Source organism: Corythoichthys intestinalis, chromosome 9 (genome assembly GCF_030265065.1).
Source record: "Corythoichthys intestinalis isolate RoL2023-P3 chromosome 9, ASM3026506v1, whole genome shotgun sequence".
In the NCBI taxonomy this organism is placed as follows: Eukaryota; Metazoa; Chordata; class Actinopteri; order Syngnathiformes; family Syngnathidae; genus Corythoichthys; species Corythoichthys intestinalis.
Window position 1 is genome coordinate 14,095,373 of NC_080403.1, and position 21,472 is coordinate 14,116,844.

At 39.3% G+C, this 21,472-nt stretch overlaps 1 protein-coding gene across 1 annotated transcript in view; it reads left to right on the top strand.

The window, feature by feature from the left end:
- col7a1 (collagen, type VII, alpha 1) overlaps positions 1-21,472 on the top strand; it is a 117,996-nt gene that overhangs the window by 18,346 nt on the left and 78,178 nt on the right. Inside the window, exons 17-48 of the mRNA XM_057845589.1 lie at positions 784-1,053; positions 1,128-1,271; positions 1,352-1,483; positions 1,591-1,737; positions 1,830-1,955; positions 2,037-2,186; positions 8,730-8,866; positions 8,990-9,116; positions 9,206-9,349; positions 12,325-12,494; positions 12,572-12,613; positions 12,793-12,819; positions 12,899-12,943; positions 13,360-13,479; positions 13,556-13,627; positions 13,707-13,742; positions 14,792-14,845; positions 14,947-15,018; positions 15,184-15,297; positions 17,453-17,479; positions 17,579-17,632; positions 17,745-17,816; positions 19,600-19,659; positions 19,861-19,896; positions 19,975-20,019; positions 20,535-20,570; positions 20,662-20,706; positions 20,799-20,834; positions 20,969-21,004; positions 21,086-21,118; positions 21,194-21,265; positions 21,365-21,421. Of these exons, the coding sequence (XP_057701572.1) occupies positions 784-1,053; positions 1,128-1,271; positions 1,352-1,483; positions 1,591-1,737; positions 1,830-1,955; positions 2,037-2,186; positions 8,730-8,866; positions 8,990-9,116; positions 9,206-9,349; positions 12,325-12,494; positions 12,572-12,613; positions 12,793-12,819; positions 12,899-12,943; positions 13,360-13,479; positions 13,556-13,627; positions 13,707-13,742; positions 14,792-14,845; positions 14,947-15,018; positions 15,184-15,297; positions 17,453-17,479; positions 17,579-17,632; positions 17,745-17,816; positions 19,600-19,659; positions 19,861-19,896; positions 19,975-20,019; positions 20,535-20,570; positions 20,662-20,706; positions 20,799-20,834; positions 20,969-21,004; positions 21,086-21,118; positions 21,194-21,265; positions 21,365-21,421 (2,738 nt within the window). The remainder of the gene's footprint in view (positions 1-783; positions 1,054-1,127; positions 1,272-1,351; positions 1,484-1,590; positions 1,738-1,829; positions 1,956-2,036; positions 2,187-8,729; positions 8,867-8,989; positions 9,117-9,205; positions 9,350-12,324; positions 12,495-12,571; positions 12,614-12,792; positions 12,820-12,898; positions 12,944-13,359; positions 13,480-13,555; positions 13,628-13,706; positions 13,743-14,791; positions 14,846-14,946; positions 15,019-15,183; positions 15,298-17,452; positions 17,480-17,578; positions 17,633-17,744; positions 17,817-19,599; positions 19,660-19,860; positions 19,897-19,974; positions 20,020-20,534; positions 20,571-20,661; positions 20,707-20,798; positions 20,835-20,968; positions 21,005-21,085; positions 21,119-21,193; positions 21,266-21,364; positions 21,422-21,472) is intronic.

Sequence of the window (21,472 nt, forward strand, 5' to 3'; positions counted from 1 at the left end):
CAATGACATAAACGGTTAGCATGCGTCCGCTAGCATTAGCACATTGTTCAAACAACCACACAACTAGCTCTAAGTGTCCGATCGCGGGTGGAAAACACACAACAACAACAACAGATAAGATTATACACACAGGCGTTGCCTCTGTAGAGATATTTTAAAAACATAAACATTGAACGTAGGTTCGCAGCCGTGTCTCTCTCTCGCTAACTCGCCCACTCACTCACAGCTACATAGCTCTCTGTCTTCTTATGGCGTGTGAGCGCTCTTCTTCACGTAAACTAGTGCAAGTGCACCCCCACGTGGGTGTGAAAGCGCCACAAACTAAAAGCATGCATTTCAATATAAAAAAGTCAATAATACAAATGAAAACACATTGCAAAAGGCCGAGCGCGAACGTGGCCATAGCTATTAAGAGTTATTCAGATAACTATAGCATAAAGAACATGCTAACAAGTTTGCCAAACCACCAGTGTCACTCAAAAACACCAAAATAACATGTGAAATGATATCATAATGTGTTAATAATTTCACACATAAGTCGCACCCCCAGCCAAAATATGGAAAAAAAAAAAACGCGACTTATAGTCCAAAAAATACGGTACTCATGAAAATAAAGAAAACGCACAAATGGGAAGTTGTGTCCAAACCTTCGACTTGTACTGTATATATAATAATACCATTCATCTTTGAACACTTGAAGTTGATTTTTTTTTTTCATATCCATTCAAGACTGATGAGTTACTTTTTATCTTTTTTTTCCCTCCTTGTTGTTTTGTGCATCAGGTGGTGAGCAGTCTCGTGATGTGGGAGCAGATGCCTCAGTCTTTTCGATAGAAGGACTGCAACCTGATGAGGCGCTGGTTTTTGGTGTGGCAGCCATAGTCAATGATCGGGTTGGGGAGGCGGTAACGCTGTCCACACGGACCAACCCGAACAGTGGAACTGTTTATGGCCTTCGTGTAGTCAATGTCACGCCTCAAAGTATCCGCATAGAATGGTCTCCCTACATAAGGGCAACTGGCTATAGGATAAGATGGCGCAATGATGTAGATGGTAAGACCCAGTTTAAAACATTTGTAGCACTTTCACAACAATTCAAAATGTGTTTGTGTTGTGATTTAATGCAGGAGTGGAAACAATTCAGAACATCGCTGCTGATGTCTCTTCCTTCACCATTGATGGACTCCAGTCCGATACTGTTTACAACGTGTTTGTGTCTGCTCTGAGTGGCTCAAGAGAGGGAAGTCCTGGTACACTCAGTGTGAGAACAGGTATTAAAATGAATTTGAATGTACAATATGTTGGTCTGTGTATGACAGGATATTTAAAATCCCGAAATGGTGCTTCACAGAATCAAATCAGTTTCCTATTGGCCCTGTGACGTTACTCCAAGTCCAGGAGAACGGAGGAAAGGTTGTCAGATTGTCTTGGGTCGGTGTACGAGGAGCAACAGCATATCGGCTGTCATGGAAAAGAACAGATGGTTGGTCAAGCACACATTGAGCAAACAGTTTGCATTGTTTTTTTCATAAATTAAAACTAATAACCAAGTCTCAAACCAGCCCAACATTTGACCGTATGGTGCCGTAGGTGGTGAGGAGACAAGTCAGTTGGTGGGGGGAGACGTGACTGTTGTGGATTTAGACCAACTTGATCCAGGGGCCCGCTATGAAGTGAAGGTTATGGCTTTAATTCAGAACCGGGAAGGAACGCCAGTTTCTATCCGAGTGACTACACGTAAGTTCTGTTCTTTAGTCCCCACTGGTTCACTAGCGTTCCCTCTTGACCCCTACCTTTCCTAATGAGTCAACTGTATCATCTTCATGAAGCTGGTGTACCTTCATTACCGGCCACACCTTTAAGAGTAGCTGAGGTAACCCAGGATTCTGTGCGGCTGAGCTGGGAGCCATTACCGGGTGTCCGAGGGTATGTTCTGCGCTGGAGAAAGGAAACTGGTAAAACATGTTATCTGGCATCACTGGATTTTCCCATCCATTTGCTTGCGTGGTCCACTGATTGTAGTTGACATTTCATAGATCGTGGTCCAGGTTTATCGGTCACACTGCCTGATTCATCCACCTCCTACCAAGTTACCGGGCTACGTCTGGGCCATCAGTATCGCTTTACCATACAGCCCACGTTTGAAAGTGGAGTGGGAAGAGAGAGCGTTGCCACCGAGCGCACCGGTAAGGCTTAGATATGTAATTTTTCATATACATGACTTACCACAGCAGTGGTTCTTAACCTTGCTAAAGGTACCAAACCCCACAAGTTTAACAGGTGCATTCAACGAACACTTAGGAATTTCATGATAAAGCAATTTTTTACAAATTCAAAACCGAATAAGCTAACATCTAAGTGAATTCAAATTTCTTCCAGATTTCAAATTTACTACATATAATTTTGCCTTTTGCTTTTGATTTTCAAGTTGGAAAATGAAATTAATTTCGTTTCACACTGTTCCTTTTTTTGTTTTATGTCTACATTCCATTTCAATGTCGCATCCTTGCATCACATCCTATTTTCATGGCGTAAAATGAAGCATTTTTTTTTTTTTTTTTTTAATTATCTTATATATGTGTTGTATACTTTCTCATATCAAGTGCCAATTAGCAAACCGATTTCTCCTCCCATTAGATAGAGGGCAAGCAGTTGAAAGAATAGGATTAAAGCCTGTAAATTGAGGGCAAACCAGTCCAAAACCTGATCTAAAACGGCACTTTGCCTAGATTTAGCCAGCGTATGAAACAGGGCTCTGCATTTCTTAACCTTCACCGCACCAACGAGGCTTAAGGCTGAGTTATGCTTTTGCGACAGACCTACGCCGTCAAGGCAGACCTGATTTACGACCCTGCGCCGTAGCCTGACGTGCACATCCAAAGATTCCTGACTTTACGTCACCACGCGTGGTGCCGTGACGCAAATGGACTGTGATTGGTCTGCTCAGACTGTTGTTTTCTGGTTCAGCGCGAAATTGCCGCCATTTACAAACATTTTTGAGCTACACTCAAAAATGGACCAAGCTGACGAGAGGATAATCGAAGAGGTCCGCAAGTTCGACCTGTACAATGTTTCGTCAAGGCATTACCAAATTGCTAAATGGCAAACAATTCGTGAAAGGAAATAGCTGAAAATAGGGGCTGGAGGTCAGTGAATGCATAAAAATGGAAGAACCTAGGAGACAAGTATGTGTGTGTTTGGAACCCAATGGCCACACGAAGCGGTTACTCGGCTTGCCAAAAACTGCCAGCTTTTTATCACTTTATGTCGTATTTTTGGTTGGTGCACATTACCATTTATTTTGTACACATGTTTGCTGTGACTTATTTACATTTACACTTCAAGTATATACCGTAATTTTCGGACTATAAGCCGCAACTTTTTTCCTTCATTTTGATACCTGTGGCTTATAGTCCAGTGCGGCTTATTTGTTGATTTATTTAGGTAACAGAGATCATCAAAATTATGACATGACACTATCATGGACATTACTGAATGCTTATGTCATTAAGTGTCATTTGGCAAATTATGTCACTAACTCAATTTTTGTCCATCTTGGATCTTTTGCATCCATTCAAAAGTGAGGTCATTTGCCGGATAACAATTAATAACATCTGTTATAAGCATTCATGAATACTCAGGACAGAGACATGTCATAATTATGATTGTGTAATGACAGTCTTATGGCACCACTGTCAAATAAAGTGTTAGCAAATACCATAACTAGCAACTGATGAAACAATTGGAACAGTAACTGAAGAAATATTTAGCACAGAACAGGATTTTTGATTGTTGTTTACATCTGTAGCACTGCAATACATGCTAAGAGGCATGTTGGATGACAACAGTCAACAGCAGGTGGCAGCAGAGGTTGACAGTCTCCCCCAAAGGAGCAGTGATGGCCAAATGAAGCTTCTTGAAGCAATAAAGCTTTGCACTAATTGGTTCAAAGTTTAATGATAGTTATTTTGGTCTTATGACATTCGGTTGTATGATGCCGCTGTCAAATAAGGTTGTACCGGTTAATATCTTTTGGTGTAAATATCCTATGATACAGTGAGGACAGCTGCGGCTTATAGTCCAGTGCAGCTTATCTATGAACAAATGCCGTTTTCGTGCCAAATTTGGTGTGCTGCGGCTTATATTCAGGTGCGCCTTATAGTGCGAAAATTAGGGTAATAATGATAATAATAATACATTTTATTTCTAGAGCGCTTTTCAAGCCACACAAAGACGCTTCACAAGAGAGATGGAATCACAGTACGATCAAAACAATCATTAAGAAAAAAAAAGATAAAGATAAAAGATTAAAAGCGCAATAAAGAGAAGTAAAGATATAACAGAGCTAGGGGTTATGGTGGGTAAGAAAGAGTGAACAGGTGTGTTTTGAGTCTGGATTTTAAAAGTAATAGTGTAGATATACTGCGAAGATCGGGGGTAGGGAGTTCCAGAGCTGGGGGGCACACTGACTAAAAAATCTGGAACCAAAAGTGAAGTGGCGGACACGGGGGACGGTAACGGGGAGGATTGCGGAAGAGCGAAGTGGACGGGGTGGATTGTTTAAACAGAGTAGATTGCAAAGGTAGGGAGGGGCCAAGCCATGGAGTGTTTTGAAGGTGATGATGAGGATCTTATAATTGATTCGTTGTTTGACGGGAAGCTAGTGAAGTTGACAGAGAATGGGGGTGATGTGGAGTGTAGCAGGGGTCCGAGTGATGAGGCGTGCTGCTGAGTTCTGGAGGAGCTGCAGTTTTTGGAGGGACTTGTTAGGGAGACCAAAGAGCAGTGAGTTGCAGTAATCAAGCCGGGAGGTTATTAGACTACAGACCAGGGTGGATGCAGTATGGCTGGTCAGAGAAGGGAGGAGACGAGAAATGTTGCGAAGGTGGAAATAGGCTGATCAGGTGATGCTGTTGATGTGTGACCGGAAGGAGAGCGTGCTGTCGAGGATGACACCCAGACTCATAAACTGAGTAGAAGGAGAAATCGGTACATTGTTGATGGTAATAGAGAACTTATGGACATGAGAGAGCGTTGCGGTGGTTCGAACTAGGAGGACTTCTGATTTTGAGCTGTTGAGTAGGAGGAAGTTAGAGGAGAACCAAGAGTTAATGTCATCTAAGCAGAGGGTGAGGGAGGAAAGTGGGAGGGAAGCGGTTGGTTTTGAGGAGATGTAGAGCTGGGTGTCATCCGCGTAACTGTGGAAGTGAATGTTGTGTTTGCGGAAGATGGAACCGAGTGGGCGAATGTAAATGATAGGAAGAGCCGCCCCAGGACTGAACCCTGGGGCACGCCAGCGGAGACAGGGAGGGAATTGGATTTATGGGGGCTGAATTTGACGAATTGTGTGCAGTTGGACAGGTAGGAAGTGAACCAGGAAAGGGGTGTGTGGGTGATACCAAGGGAGGAGAGTTGGTTGAGAAGGATTGTGTGGGAAATGGTGTTGAAGGCTGCAGTGAGATCGAGGAGAACAAGGATTGACAATAAACCAGAGTTGGATGCTATGAGGAGGTCGTTTGTAATTCTAAGTAAGGTTGTTTCAGTGCTATGGAGGGGGCGGAAACCGGACTGAAACTGCTCGTAAATGTCATTGGTAATTAGGTCGTTATGGAGTTGGGATGCAACGTTTTTTTGAAGAATAAAGCACAGGTTTGGTATCAAAAGAGTTGTTTTGATGTTTAATTTTCAACAACAGTTTACACACTTGAAACATCATCACTGACTGAGGTCGCCTCGGTGCTTTTATTATGACATGTTTATCATCAAGGCTTCCAACGCGGTTTGGGAAGTTTCGCTTAATTTATTTATTTTTTTCTGTTACTATCACATTTTCCCCGATATTCTAGATCTAGTTGTTCCAACCGATACAATGCAGAGAGTTTAACCAATGAACTTCCTGCTGAAACAAAGAGCACCTGACAATCTTTAACTGATTACACATGTAAAAGATCTAATTGGTGAAAAGGTGTCCTCTTCATTGGTTGGAAAGCAAACCTGCACCCACTTGGCCTTTTCTGGAATCGGTTTGACACCTGTGTTCTAGATTATAAATAATCAATCCAAACAAAGAAAAGTGGGGGGGAAAAAACATTTAAAAGGGTAAATATTTGAAAAAAAAAATCTCGACCACTCCTTGATGTCCGCGATTTCTGCATTGCGACCCTTTTTATATTACCTTGTTTCACCCATAAAATCCCTCAAAGTCCGGCTATGGTCAATCACACAATGCACAAGAAAGCCCGCAAACAGTTTGCTGAAGACATGAAGCACATGGATTACTGGAACCATGTCTTATGGTCTGATTAGACGGGCGGGCTTTCTTGTGTACCGTCTTCAGAAGAGGCTGTCTCCTGGGGTGACAGTCATGCACACCAATTTGATGTAGAGTGCGACGTGTGTTCTGAGCACTAACAGGCTGGCCCCCCACCTCTTCAATCTCTGCAGCAATGCTGACAGCACTCCTGTAACGAGTCACATGAAATTTTGAAGGGAAAAAGACAAGCAGTATTCAATTTGGACATTTAGGGATGTATGTTTTTTTCATTGAAATGTACTCACATTTGTTGCCAGGGGTTTAGATATTAATGGCAATATTTTTTAGTTATTTTGAGGGGAAAATCAATGAACTCTATTATACAAGCTGCAGATAGACTACTTTACATTGTGTCAAAGAGTCATTTTGTCAGTGTTGTCCCATGAAAACATAATAATAGAAATGCGAGGGGTGTACTCACTTTTGTGATACACTGTATCTCATTAAAATCATGGTGTCTTTGATTCTGCTATCTCATGCTCTCACCTCGAGTTAGGGTTGAGGGGTTTGAAAATGTTTCTTTCTTTTTTTTTTTTTTTAAGTGCCCCCCAAGTTCAAAATTTTACTTCCCCCAGAAAAGTTTTATTTTAAACTTTCCAATGATGTATCACACATGCATATGAGACAATTTTGAAATTTGGCCAAATTGGGGGTCTCTGATTGGAACTTCAAGTCACCTGAGTGTTTTCCGCCATATACTGTATATTGTTACTAACAATAATGTTAAAAAACATTTAATTACCTTATACAGTATGACTGGGACAAAATGCCATAAACCAATTTCTGTAGAGACCCATTTCCATTTAGTAGTACAATGTATTTTTTGGATTTGGTATTTGTTGTTAATAACTTGTGACGGGTACTGTAATAGGAAGTAACTAGAACAGCGTGTGGTACTAATTTATTTGTCTTGACTTGATGAAGTAGCATGTGGCCCACACACAAAGCTATACTTGCACACTTCATTACGTTCCCTGAACATATTGTAGGCCTTGTTTGTGAGGTTCCCCATGTTCCCCAACACTCCCTGGTGATCAACATTTCATATTGCATTCATCAAGTCACTCTATTCAACCTAGTCTTGACTATGCATAGAATACAAAGTAAAAAGCAATGCACTGGTGTTTGGAGTTTATTCAATTTTTTGTAATTATTCAATTTTAATTTAATTTAATTTGATTATAATTTTTGATTATTTATATTTTGTTTATTATTATTATTGTTACTATTATTATTATTTTTAAATATTATTACTTAGAGGTGTGCAAAATTTCCGATTCTTAGATTATTCGCGATTCGGCCGTGGAAGATTCGAGAACGATTCACAAACATCCAAATTCCGATTATTGAAATATGCCAAGTAAAGCGGAAGTACAACACACGGAGCGGGAGTAGCTAAACATTATGCTTCTCATTAACCGGCCCCTCGGGTAATGCCAACGCTCAACTCACGGCTCTAGCTCAACTTATGCCACGAGATAAAAAAACACAACAACATACCTGCCTGCTGCCGAAAAGCTGCTACAAGTACAGCTAAGCTACATAATGTTACGGTAGATATCATTTATATAGTACTAGATGGATTGTAGACTCGGTAGCGGTAGCAGCACATCTGCAAAAAGGTAGATGCGGGCGTTAGTAAACGGCCGCCATCTTAAAGCAGTAAACTTCCCTGCAATGCTGTTGTAGCGAACCTTCCAAGCAAACCTAATTAACTTTTTATCTAAAATACTCCTAAATCGGTAAAATATTGACTTGAATCTATCTTTAAAATAGTTTTAAAACTTTCACATGTCAAAAGTAGACAAAAGGGAAATTATGGAATAACGGAAGCAATTTTAACAACTTTAACGGTTGATTCACAACATTAAATTAATTGAATGTAGTTTAAAGCTGCTCATACAGAATGGGGACTGGAGTTTTTTTTATTTAATGTTATTTTTGTATATTTGTTTACTGCTATATGTTAACTTGATACTGAAATAGTAGTTTGGTTTAGCCTGAGAGTATTTTTGAACAATTTTGGAACTAATGTACAAAACTTTATTAAAAAAAAAAAAAGGAGGGGGGTGCATCAATAATCGTTTTATAATCGAATCGGAGCCTCTGAATCGTAATCGTAATCGAATCGTTAGGTGCCCAAAGATTCCCAGCTCTATTATTACTACTACTACAGCTACCTAAATCCAAATCTTAGCTCAGCACTGAGATATGATGTACATTTTGTAAATATGAATGTGTGTGTGAATAAATTGAATTGAATTGAAAATGATTATACATTTTACGGTCTTCCTGTCTGTGATAAAGTACAAAAAAGGCAGAGCTCGATGGTTCAGTCTATTAACTACTTAACAGGGACCTAACCTTTCCACTCCTTCAGAATTGAGAGTTTTTATGAAAACTCCTGTGTCTACAGTGTGTCTCGGTGGACGTCTGGATGTGATCTTTCTTGTGCCAGCATCTACTGATCGGACTAACATTGCCGAACCTTTGCGTGCTCTTCTTACAAGCGCAGTGGGTTCATTCAACACTATTGGAGTGCGTGACTCACAGGTAAAGAAAAAAAACCCAAAAAACAAACAAAAACATGCTTTTTACAGATTGGATGAATGTTGTGGTGTCTGTATTTTATAATTATGAACTGTTTACATTTTAATTTTGTTTCCTGCATTTCAGGTTGGGGTTGTTGTATATGGTTATAGTCCCCAAATTTGGTTCCCACTTAGTCGTCACAGCAGATCAGACACGCTGCTCCAAGAAATTCAGTCGACACCTTTTGGTGAAAGTCCAGGAAATAACATTGGTCAGTTTTTGAGTCTTAAATAAAAAAATCACTATGCACATAATAATTGGATTGTTGATCATTGGAATGTGTCTTACTTTACTCTGCAGGTCAGGCTGTGAGTTTTGCCAGACGGTATCTTCTGACAACCTCTGCCGGAAGGAGGCCAAGGGTGCCAGGGGTTGTTGTCATCATTGCTGACAAAAAGTCTGTGGACGACTTAACACTTGCTGCCTCCGGCCTCCAAGGAACTGGTGAGAACTGAGCAAAGCAGGATTCAAAATAGGATTTATTGATGAGATATGAAGACAAGATGATGGCCAGTATGGCTTTAGAACCGGAAGAACAACCTCTATGGCTATGATTGAAGCAATTGAAGAAATCAATAATGCCCTGGATCAGAAAAAATATGCAATTGGTATTTTTTGTGATCTTAAAAAGGTGTTTGATAAAATAAAATAAATCACCACATTCTAATTCATAAACTGGAAAAATACAGAGTTCACAGGATTGCAGGGGATTAGTTAAAAGGTTATGTACGCGGAAGGGTTCAGTATGTCAAAATGGGACAGTATACATCAAAACAACTTTGGTATTGCTTGTGGTGTTCCTCAGGGGTCTGTGTTGGGGCCAAAACTATTCAATCCATATATAAATGATATTTGTGATGAATCTCAATCTCTAAAACCTATTCTTTTTGCATGTATTCTATAATGGCAATAAATATAATGAGTTGGTAAAGATCGTGAAGAAGGAGCTAATTAGAATTTTAAAAGATGGATTGATATAAATGAATTATCGTTAAATTAAAGTAAAACCAAAGCAATGATGTTTGGTAGCTTTAGAACTACTCTTGATTTGCATGTAATTATTGACGGTATCTAAATTGAAAACGTAGACGTGAATACATTTTTAGGTGTCACAATTGACAGCAAACTGACATGAAAACCCCACATCAAACATATAAAAACAAAAATTTCCAAGAGTCTCTCAATTATAAATAAAGCTAAACAATTTCTTGACGAGAACGCACTCCGCACTTCATAACTGCTCCTTGGTTCTCCTATTCTTCTCATATTGTGTTGAAGTCTGGGGAAACACCTAGCAGAGCATGATAAAACTTTTAGTCACCTTACAGAAAGGGTCCGTGCGGATTATCCATAAGGTCGAGTTTCTGGAGCACACACATAATTTGTTTATTTACTCAAAGCTGCTAAAATTTAACGATCTTGTGAAGTATAATACATCAGTAATCCTTTATAAAGCACCTAACAAATTATTACTAATTTGCAAAACTTTTTCACAATGAAAGCGAGAACTCATAATTTAAGAGGATATGGAGACTTTACAATACCATAAATTCAAACAACTCATAAAATTTGTGTGTGTCTGTGTGTGGAGTGAAACTTTGGAATAATTTGGAAATGCAACACAAGAAATGCCAAACTAGCTACAGATTTAAACGGTTATACAAACTTATGGTCTGGTCACAATATACTGATATAAGGTCTTACGCTACGTCTACACGAGGACAGATAATTTTCTCCAGGGTATCTTGCCGACTATTTTTATGCCTGTCCACACTTACGTTTAAGCCCCCCCCCCTCTGCAATGTACACCTGCATTTGCACCAATTACGTATGCGTAGAAAGGAGCAGCTTCATATGTTACGTCATCGCCCGCATGGTTTACCTCTGAACCGGAAACTCATTACTCGCCGGCGGCAAATTTCGAAATTAGTACACCTTCTAAACTGTCATTATTTTGTGATCACTGTTTTTTCGTGAACGCAATTGAACGCATCATGCAGGAGAGAGAGTGAAGGGAGAGCACGCTCGGCTATTACGAGCAGTCGCAAAGTTGTGATTGAAATAAATCTTTAAAAAACAACGAAAGCCTGACATCGTTACTTGGGATGTCACAATTGATGCTCAGTTGCGCTCTAGCCACTTGGAAAATAACGAATAGAAGCATATGGTGTGGCGCTGCGTATATTTCCTGGAAGCCACAACCAGGAGTGCTTGTGCATAACAGTGGCAATCCTGGAAGTGGCGACAGTTTTGACAGGCAGAAATGTCATGGAAAAAAACTGATCCCGCAGCTCTTTGACAGGGGGTACCACGCAGGTCACTTTTTGGGGTTTAATTTTCCTCAACGCATTTTTATAAACTGGGAGGGGCCAGTCCCGCAGCTGGCAGATTGGAGACAATGCGGGAGACGAGCTCTGTAAAAAACTCTCATCTCAGCATCGTCCGTGATGGGAGGGCCACAAATTACTGAGACGTAGTTTGAAGGTTCAAGGTTTGAAGGTTCAAGAAAAATGTGTGGAAAAGAAAAGAGGAGCAGGAATTGTCATGACCATCCGCCTCCATTGTTTACGATGCCATCATGCCGCACTAAAAATGGCCACTGTATGATATCACTTCCTTAGTATCCGATTGTTGTATGGAGACAGCAGTCAATATTATGGGGCGGGTAATGTTACCCGCCTACATTATCCGTGTGAAAACCAATCCGGATAATAGGCATACTAGTGTAGCTGACATGCCGTATAGTCCACTTAAATACACGTTTAAGGCCATTATCTGTCCTAGTATAGACGTAGCTTAATTACATCAATAATCTGTCTTGATATGAGTGCTAATTGTTTCTTACCATTGCTGGTATATTGTCCGTTACCATTGTTGTAATTTATAATTGTTTGTCCTGTGCGTGGGACCATGTTGGGATGAAAGTGTTTTTGGTTTGATTGTTACCTCTGGTAACTTCATCACAAGGGACAAAGTTTGTTACAAAAATGTATATGTACAAAATTGATTGAACTGAATTTTTGGTTGCCTACATTTTTGGAAGGAAGTAGCAATAATTTTTTTTGTTCTTGATTAACTAAGAATAGGGGTGGAATTAAATACATTTTCTTCTTCCCGTTCCTTTTCATTCCTGTAGCTGATGTTTCAATGTTGCTTAATTTGTTTTGCCGCTCTTTTTTGTTATATGACTATATGAGCTGTACACATTTGCTCTCTTGACAAGGACAATCATGGCCTGAAGTAAACGAATGAAATGAAAATGATGTGCTGATAAACTGTATAACAAAAATACTTTATTTCTCCATGTTAGATGAATTGTTTGACTTCCTAGTGGATATGAAGATGTAGCATGCATGCTGCTTTCCTTTATGATTGCCGTCCATTCATCAAAATCATGTGCTATGGCGGATGTTTTCCAGGTGTGACCGTGTTGGCAGTTGGTTTAGATCAGGCAGATACTGATGAACTGCGGCGGTCCGTGACCGACGGGAGCACCCAGAACCTTCTATATGTGCGCGATGCCTCCCAGTTGGAAGCGCTCCATACTGATCTTGCAGACTTGCTGTGTGGCATTGCTAGAACGCAAGGGGTAGGAATTTCTATTCATTTATCTAAGTTGTATGTGTTTTATCTTACCTTTCATCATTCTGATGTTTGTGTGCTTAGGGAAGCCCAAGCCCGGAAGAATGTACTGTTCAGTGTCCACGAGTGAGTCACCTTCCGTTTAGACATTTAATCACAGCTTTTGGAATTACAAAAATAAGCTTGGATTACTTTTATTAAGCATTAAACAAACAGAACACCTAGGACTTTCAGACACACCTTACAGGTTTTTGCTCTTTCTCTTTGCTCTCCATGACTTGACTTCATGTTCTTTTTTTAAATAGGGAGAGAAAGGTTATCCTGGAGAGAAGGTGCAGTGTAGTTTGTTTTCAGCATCTTGTTATCCTTTGTTTTTCATGTTTATTTATCATTATTTGTTTTATTCCTCAGGGTGAGAGAGGCAGAGACGGTGTCAATGGACAGAAAGGAGAACCTGTAAGTCCTTTTCCTCAGGCAGTAAATTGCAAATGTACCTACTGTATGTAAAAATAGTGGTGCCATCAAACACAGTTTTTATTGTTACATGCGAACAAAAATTCATTCATTCTATCATTTTGGCAGGTTGTGAACACTTCTTCCAAAAAGAGGCGCTTAGCTTTTTGATGTGGACATGACATTTTCTAAACACATTATACCAAACACAAAACAAAGAAAATTGCACACTGTGTATTTAAACAACAGCTTTGCACTCCAAAGTCTGCTTAGCTTACTGGTAATGCAAACAAACAATGCAAAACCCCTTAAACACATCGTATTAAACTCGTATGTTATGGCATCACAGTACCCAGTTTTTTAAAATTATTTTTCACAGCAACATATAATACTTGTGCTGATGAGTACATGTTCTTCAGGGTCGGGATGGTTTCCCGGGAAGAGATGGGCCAAGAGGCCCTGAAGGGCGTCCAGGTCTACCAGGGCCTGCTGTTCCTGTTGAACCCTCAGTGGGGCCAAAAGGAGATAGGGGGGAACGAGTGAGTAGAACTAGAAACCGCCAACACACAAATATAATGACAGTCTTGACTAATCTAAACAGCAACTTCTTTTTAGGGTTTTCCCGGTAATGATGGAAATCCAGGTTTGCCAGGACGGCCAGGTTCCCCGGGAAATACGGGACTTCCTGTAAGCAAAAGAAGCATAATTCTACTAATTCAACACATGCTGTTTGATCCAAGTGATACTGATTTTGTTCGTTATTTAGGGTTCACAGGGTCTACCTGGTATCAGAGGAAGCCAAGTAAGTCATCTTCACCTCAAAGATGTATTCTACTCAAGGGTGTAGGTTTGCACAGGGACGGTAGGGATATAACACTAGCAACTTTTCAGGATGCTCAAATTGTCCCCACCTTTTAAGTAACCATATTTGCATTATATAAAAAGTTCAGTTCTATAGGTCATTTACATTTTCCTCCCATATGTTATAAGGATAGAAATTACCCCACCATTATTAAGTGAATTATTTTCAAGATGTTCAGACCTTGCATTTACCATTTTTCACTTCCTGAATGTACCGGTCCATTTATTTCCCCTCAAATACATGTTTGATTGGCTGATGACTTGCATTTATTTCAAATGTATTGATGTATTTTTTACATTATTCATTTAAAAATATTTTTATTTGTAGCCTATGCAGACATTTTTTTTCAGATAATCATACATTAATCATATCCAAGATAAAACATTTTCAATTTTTGTTGCGTTTAGCTATGCTTGTGGACAAAAGCAGTCGTGTTTTACCTGAAGGAAGGCTTCATCTTTATTTATTTTTTATGTATACAGTAACTGAAAAATACTTCTTAGTCAGGGTATTTATTTACTGATACAATGTTGAGTGGTCTTAAGACAAATGTTTTGTTTTTTTGCATTCCTGTATATACTAGCAAGTGTGTATTTTTTTGTGTATGATAATATAATTTATGTTCACATATTGCAATTTTATAATAAAATCCAGAACATTTATTCTGGAAATTTTCAAAATGTTAAATAGTTTTTGAAAATAAAGGTTTGAATCGAAAGGTGTATGACCTGAACCAAGTGAGTACTAGTCAATATTTATTTTGCATTGGTCATTTAGCCTATCAAGTAATTAAATTCATATTCGTGAGAAATGTAGCCCTGACCCCCGTTCACCCAATCTGTTTGGTCTTATTAATGTCCCGGCCCTAGCAAAAAGTGTACATGCAGCTTATGACGTTATATCGTCTCTACCAATATTGAAACCAAACCTACGCCCTTGATTCTACTACCTGTGCACCAAAGCACCATTTTACTATTTTTTTACTTTAGGGTGAACCCGGTGTGGCAGGGGCCCAAGGACCAAAGGGTGATCGTGGTGAAAGGGTGAGTTGTGTTATGATATGCCCCCCTCTATGCAACTACAAGGGGTGGTCCATGTAAAAACTGTGTGAGAACCCATTCCTGGCAACACACTAATATTTCAGGGAGAGCCTGGATCCACATCGGGAGGAGGTTTTCCAGGACGCAAGGGAGAACCAGGCATCCCAGGAATACCTGTAAGAAAAAAAAAATCATGCAAGTGATGAAATGCTTTACATTTAATGTATCACACAAATATATGAACACAAAATAAGATACAGGAATTTTTCAAATCTGTATAATTTATCGTCAAGATGTAGCAGAAGATCAAATAAAAAGACATTGAAATACTGCGATTTTAGGGGACCCCAGGTCGACCAGGCAGCGACGGTTCCAAAGGTATCCAGGGACAAGCAGGTATACCAGGGCAGGATGGTCGCCCAGGGCTACCAGGAACACCAGGACTCTCCATCAAGGTTCCCTCTCTCCTTTCCAACCTGCTCAATGTTCACAAGTTTTTAAAATTTATGTGTTGATGACAAATTTGTATATGCACGTAAAAATACACCAGCCACATTTAATAAGATTTTGCCACCTGACGAAGCGATTTTTGTGGTACTATTTTTTGGAATAATCATTTTGAAAATAATTTTTTTGTACAAAAATTGCAATACAATAGTATAGTTGAAAAAACAAACACAATATCATCACTGATTCATTTTTGCGCTTATCAATACATTTTTCTTATTCCTCACTGCATAGCCTTGGATAAGGTTTTGTGTTTAAAGTTAAGAAAAATACTTCCCCTTCCTAACCTTGTCTTTAAAATGAAGGCAAACATGACACATTTATATACCAATAAATGGGAGCTTTATTATTTGTTCAAATTAAAGTTATAGTGGAGTGTATTCAGGATGCTTGAGTGAATTGCAAATACAGTAAATGCATGACAGCTGTGCAGACTTAAAAGCATGAGGTGATTTTACAATAGCACACACGGTGGTAGCATTGAGTCACAATATATAGTTACACAGAAGTTATCGGAAGTATACAGTACTGTATTTGAAAAATAAATAGAATAAGGTGAAAAGGTTTAGGGTTTCAGAACATAGGCATGAAGGCTTATCATCCTGTGACACTGGATAGGTGTAATTAAACCACAGGTCGCTTCGATAGTTGCTTTTAGATCATTTGAATTGTTGGGTCTGGTGTCTTTTATTCTCTTCTTGACAACAGTTTACAGATTTTCTATGAGGTTTAGATCAGTCCTGAGGTAAAATCTTTGTTTGGTACCTTTGACAGTGTGGAGAGGTGCCAATTATGCAGGGAAATTGATCAGTATATCCATCCAGCTTGTCAGCATGCAGAGAGAAGCATTAAGTACTTTAGAATTTTCTGGTGGATGGCCTCATTGAATATGATCTTCATAAAACGGAGTAAAGCCAACACCAGCAGATGTCAGGGCATCCCACATCATACCTCGATGATGGAAACATTCACCTCAGGACTCTGAGACCTTGATTTCTGAATGACGTGCAAAACATTTCTTTTATGAAAAGTACACTTCAGACCACTCAGTCCAGTTCTTTCTCTTCTAAACAAAATGGCTGTGATGTTCTCGTTTCAGGAGTGGCTTGACAGTAAGAATGTTACTTTTGTACTCATTTGTAGACATTTGTCTTTTATCCATTTGTGTGTTGTGGTGGCTCTCTATACACCGACACCATCTATAGTCCAGTCCTTGTGAAGCCCCGTAGAATTCTTGACTGGATTTTGCTTGACATTGCTTTTAAGGCTGTGATTGTGCCTGTTTCTGGAGCACCTTTTGTTACCACAATTTTTCCTTCAACTCATTCTGTCAAAATGCTAGGATACAACACTCTGTGAACTAGCGGTTTCTTTAACAAAGACCTTTGGTATCGTACTGTATCGTACATATTGAGCTTGCTCACAATAGTCTAAGTTTTCAAGATCCCAAATTGTGAATTTTCATGATCTGTTGCCAGCATTATCTGAATGACAAGAGACAAAGGTTAAAATATTTTAATCTAGATCTATTTTTTGTTATAACGTAAGAGTTTTAATTTCTGAAATGACTTAAAAAACCATATGGTCAGATGAGTCAATATTGTTTTAGCTAGTTACATTTTTATTGACCCCCCCATACATTGCAGTTACAATCACATGGCATTTGATGATTTCCCTTTATTCTGAATCCAGCAACCCAACATTAAAATCAGTCAACATTTTTTACACTCATTTAAGGGAAAATGTTAGATGATTTTATTATTTTATATTAAATTGGTTGTTTTTGTGTGGGCTTAGTGAAGTTCTTTCGTTATCACTTCTGATTTTCATTATTCTTAGGGAATAAGCCATATTAAAAAAAAAAAAAAAACATATTCACTTTATAACCCTTACAAGACTGCGATTGGCTGGCAACCAATTTAGGGTGTACTCCACCTACTCTAAGGGCTCCAGGACCCCTATGACCCTTGTGGGAATAAGTGAAACAGAGGATGAATGAACGAACCTTTACAAGGGCAAGTTCAGCCTGACAAAAACATTGAACTCTCTCTCTCTGTGCCTCTCTTTCTCTTTTATGCTCTCTCTCTTGTTCTACCTCTGCAGGGAGACAAGGGCAGCCCAGGAGAGAGGGTGAGTCAACCCTTTGCCATCCTGTGTTCTGCTTGCAGAAATATCATTATGAACCTGCAAGCATAATGATTCACAACTTGTATTGCTCTGTGCTCCTAGGGACTTCCAGGAGTCGGCAGTGGTGTGCCCATACCTGGCGAGAAGGGCTCCCTTGTAAGCACAGTCAATCGCTATGCAATGTGCCGAACCACTTCGTTGTCAGATAATTTCTGTATGCAGTGGGATGTTGGTACTTTGCATTCACTAATTGCCTTTCTATAATCAGGGTTCTCCAGGACCTCCTGGAGCACAAGGTCCTAGAGGGCTGTCTGGATCACAGGGGGCCAAAGGAGAAAAGGCAGGTTGCTTTCTTGCATAACTAACTGAGATGCAGGTGGAAATAATGAAACACAAGTTATGCTGTCACTTAGACACTTGAGTTAAATGTCATTGTTTGGGCAAGGGCTGCGGTAGATGCTTTTGTGTCATTTGTAAATCATCAGTGATAACGTTTTCAAAAAATGGTTTAACTTCTGTACGTGACAACGCATTTTATAACATGTGGTAATCTTAGATCCTTGATTTGGTTTAATTATACATACATTATAGCACCACAAGATCACTCGTGATGTGAAAACAAAAGAAGGCACTTGCAGAAATGTATAAAAATATGATTATGCAGCAAAATTATGCTTTTTTAAATCTCTAAATAAAACATTATACATACTTACATACATGACTTAATATGAGACAGTAAACAGAAAGTCAGCGCAGTTGACACCGAGTGAACCCTTTTAGCTAATTCCACCAAGTGGAATGTGCATTCCACTTTTTCACAGGCGCTATTAAATAGCAATGTTAGCTATCTTAAATTGCTTAATATGCGGGCCAACAATCGTTAAATTACTTAGAAGAAGAGGAAAGGAAGGCTGCTGTTATCATGCTCATGGTTTAATTCTCTAACCTTAATTCTCAGCACAACATGCGTGCTCATAGCTAGTAAGTAGCGTTTGTTGCGTTAATTAAACTCTGGGAGCTACGAGTACCAAACATACTTTTTTTCCCCCTTTTGTATCCTGAAATTTCTTACTTAATAAGAGGCAACATTTTCCCATTGAGGCATGTCTAAACTTGAAAATTCTGTAAGTAGAGACATTCTTGAGTTTTTTTTTTTTTTTTTAAATACTCTATATACACAGATCTAAGTCAATATTGAAAGAAAGAGCCAGATAATTCATTGACTGCTCAGTTTTATTTAAAAATGTGCAGAATGAAAAAAAAACCAAGCAATAAAATTGACTGCACTGTAAACAGAAGCTTAAAAAGCTCAAAAACTCCCAAATTTAGCTCAATAGCAGATTGCAAGCTACTATCAGGTGCATACCGCCACCTACTGTACAAGAGTTTGTGGAACCCATCCAAAGGAGCACTGCTCTCACTGTTGTTTTTATTGGTCAGTATCTTGTCACCTGCCTAATCTTGCTTGTACTTGTGTTACTGCCTCTAGTGCTCAATTAAGGTATAGTTGCACAGGGCTTATCGATTGCGCTGGAGGCATGAAACCGAAATCATCAATTCGCAATGAGAAAAAAACAATCAAACAAACAAAATTAATGTGTAACGCAAGGGACAATTTGAAAAGTAGGGGAGTAAAAAGTACAGATACGTGCTGTAAAATGCAGTAATGTAAAAATAAAAAGTACCACTTCATATTTGTACTCAAGTAAAGTACAGACACACAAAAATGTACTTAAGTACAATTACTAAGTACCTTTACTTTGTTACATTCCACCAAAGATATAATTTCTTATCATATCATTTAATAATTAGGGAGCATTTGAGTAATGTTGTTATGCCAAAAGTGCGTAGCAAAATGTTATCTTGTGTTTATTAGTACTATGAAGCACAGACAGAAATACAGACAAGCAGTAATATCAGTGGAATGTTTGAATGTTATGCAATAAAAACCCAAGGTCAGAATGAAATCTTTAAATGGTTCAAAAGATGTATACACATTTCTAGGTCATTAGTAAGGGTATTTATTCCCTAAAGATAATACTAGTATTTTCTCAGGGCTTCCTCCCCAACTGTCCTCCTCTCATTAGTCATTAAATATGTGTTCCCTTCTTTTTATTTTCCAGGGTGACAGTGCTGTTGGGCTACCTGGAATAGCAGGCAGGCAGGGCGATCCTGGTGACAGGGTGGGTCAATCCACAAAACAACAAGCCCAGTATTGGTGTCATCTGCAAAATTTAGGTTTTACAGTCTCAGGGGAAGAAGACATAGGGAGTTCTAAAACTCTTTTTAGGTGAACCTATTTAATCTTCGGGCGCATAGGTGAACACCCTTGGTAGGCGCTCGGCTGTCCCTGCGCACATTAAGAGTCTTATTATGTTCTTCAGGGTCCTCGTGGCCCCCCAGGAGAAATTGGCAGTAAGGTACGATAAAGGTATGAAAAATGAGATGTGACAATATGTAATCAGAAGTCTGACCTTTGTCTTGTTCTGCCCTAACAGGGTGATCGAGGTCAGCCGGGTGAGCCTGGGTCACAGGGAGACCGGGTGAGTAGATATACAATCGTTGCAGGAGCCAATCAACCTTATAATCATTCTTACTATTCATGCATTAGGCCTTTAGTGTGTCTTAAAACACAGTCAAGAGACAATTACATGGAATCATATTTGCTACTCGAAATACAAATGTAAAAAGGTGAACTTACATGTGTTTGTACGTTGTTGTGTTTAGACATTTACATTAAGAACATTGGTTTAAGAATTTACCACAAAGAAAACACAAAAACAAGTAGATGGTAATTAATCATATGATACTGACTTTCTTTGGTCATACTGTGGACCGTAATCGTATAATTGAAATATCTATTGGTTCACTACATGAAGTATCGGTGTGATATTCAAGGGAGTCCGAACTTAAAGAATCGCTTGGTGTGACAGGCAATTGTTGCCCTCTATTACATGTAGCTGAAATAAACTGCAAGCGATATTTCTATGTTTGTTGGAGACATTGATCACATTTCTCCAGAGCATTTTGCAACAACTGCGCATTTATTTCTTTGCAGGGAGAAAGAGGACTTGTTGGTGAAACCGGAGCAAGGGTGAGCTGAATCTTGTTGTACAGTTGTTTAATTTATGGTTTTCAAATGTTCACATGGTTTTATTTTTATTTTTTTCTCATTCTAATTCAAGGGAGACCCAGGAAAACCAGGAACCCAAGGACCACCCGGCTTGAGGGTGAATAGCGGATCGCTATGCACCATTTTTCATATTTCATAACCTGACTTTTAGTGGGAGTTTCATATAAAAGTCTTTTCATTTGTTCTCAGGGTTCCCCAGGGCCTGCCGGAGCGGCAGGAGAAAAGGTGAGACTGATTCAATTAGGAGTAATCATACGAGATGGGTCAGGTCAATTGGAACGTGATTCTACTGCAGAATGTCTCATAATCGCATGCAATGAGGATCCCGGTGTAATATTTAAGAACTTCTGTGTTCTCAGGGAAACGAAGGCGCACGAGGGGAACCAGGGCGAAGTGTGAGTTGTCTGAAAAAATTATGAGTGGAATGACAGTAGTTTCATAAATACTTGACGTCACTGTGTATTAAAATTCTGCAGATTCAAGGTCCCCAAGGGAAGAAAGGGGAACAGGTAAGTTATAAATTACAGTACAGTACAGTAATAAATTTTACCATTATTATTTTACCATGTGCTCCTCTCCTCAAGGGGGAGCCAGGTGTGTCTGGATTTGAGGGGCCTAAAGGAACAAAAGGAGACCAAGGACAAAGAGGGGAAAAAGTCAGTAACCATGCAGTGCTAATGCCTATAGTTAAGAGAATAAGCCCTGACAACCACTGAAAGATCGAAATGACACTTTTTTTTTTCAAACCTTGAAAGGGATCTTCAGGGTCAGGCTTGGGCACGAGTGGGCCTAAAGGAGAGCGAGGGGAGCCAGTAAGTAAAAGCCAGCCGTCATCATAACAGCACTCTGAAGATTTCTGTTTT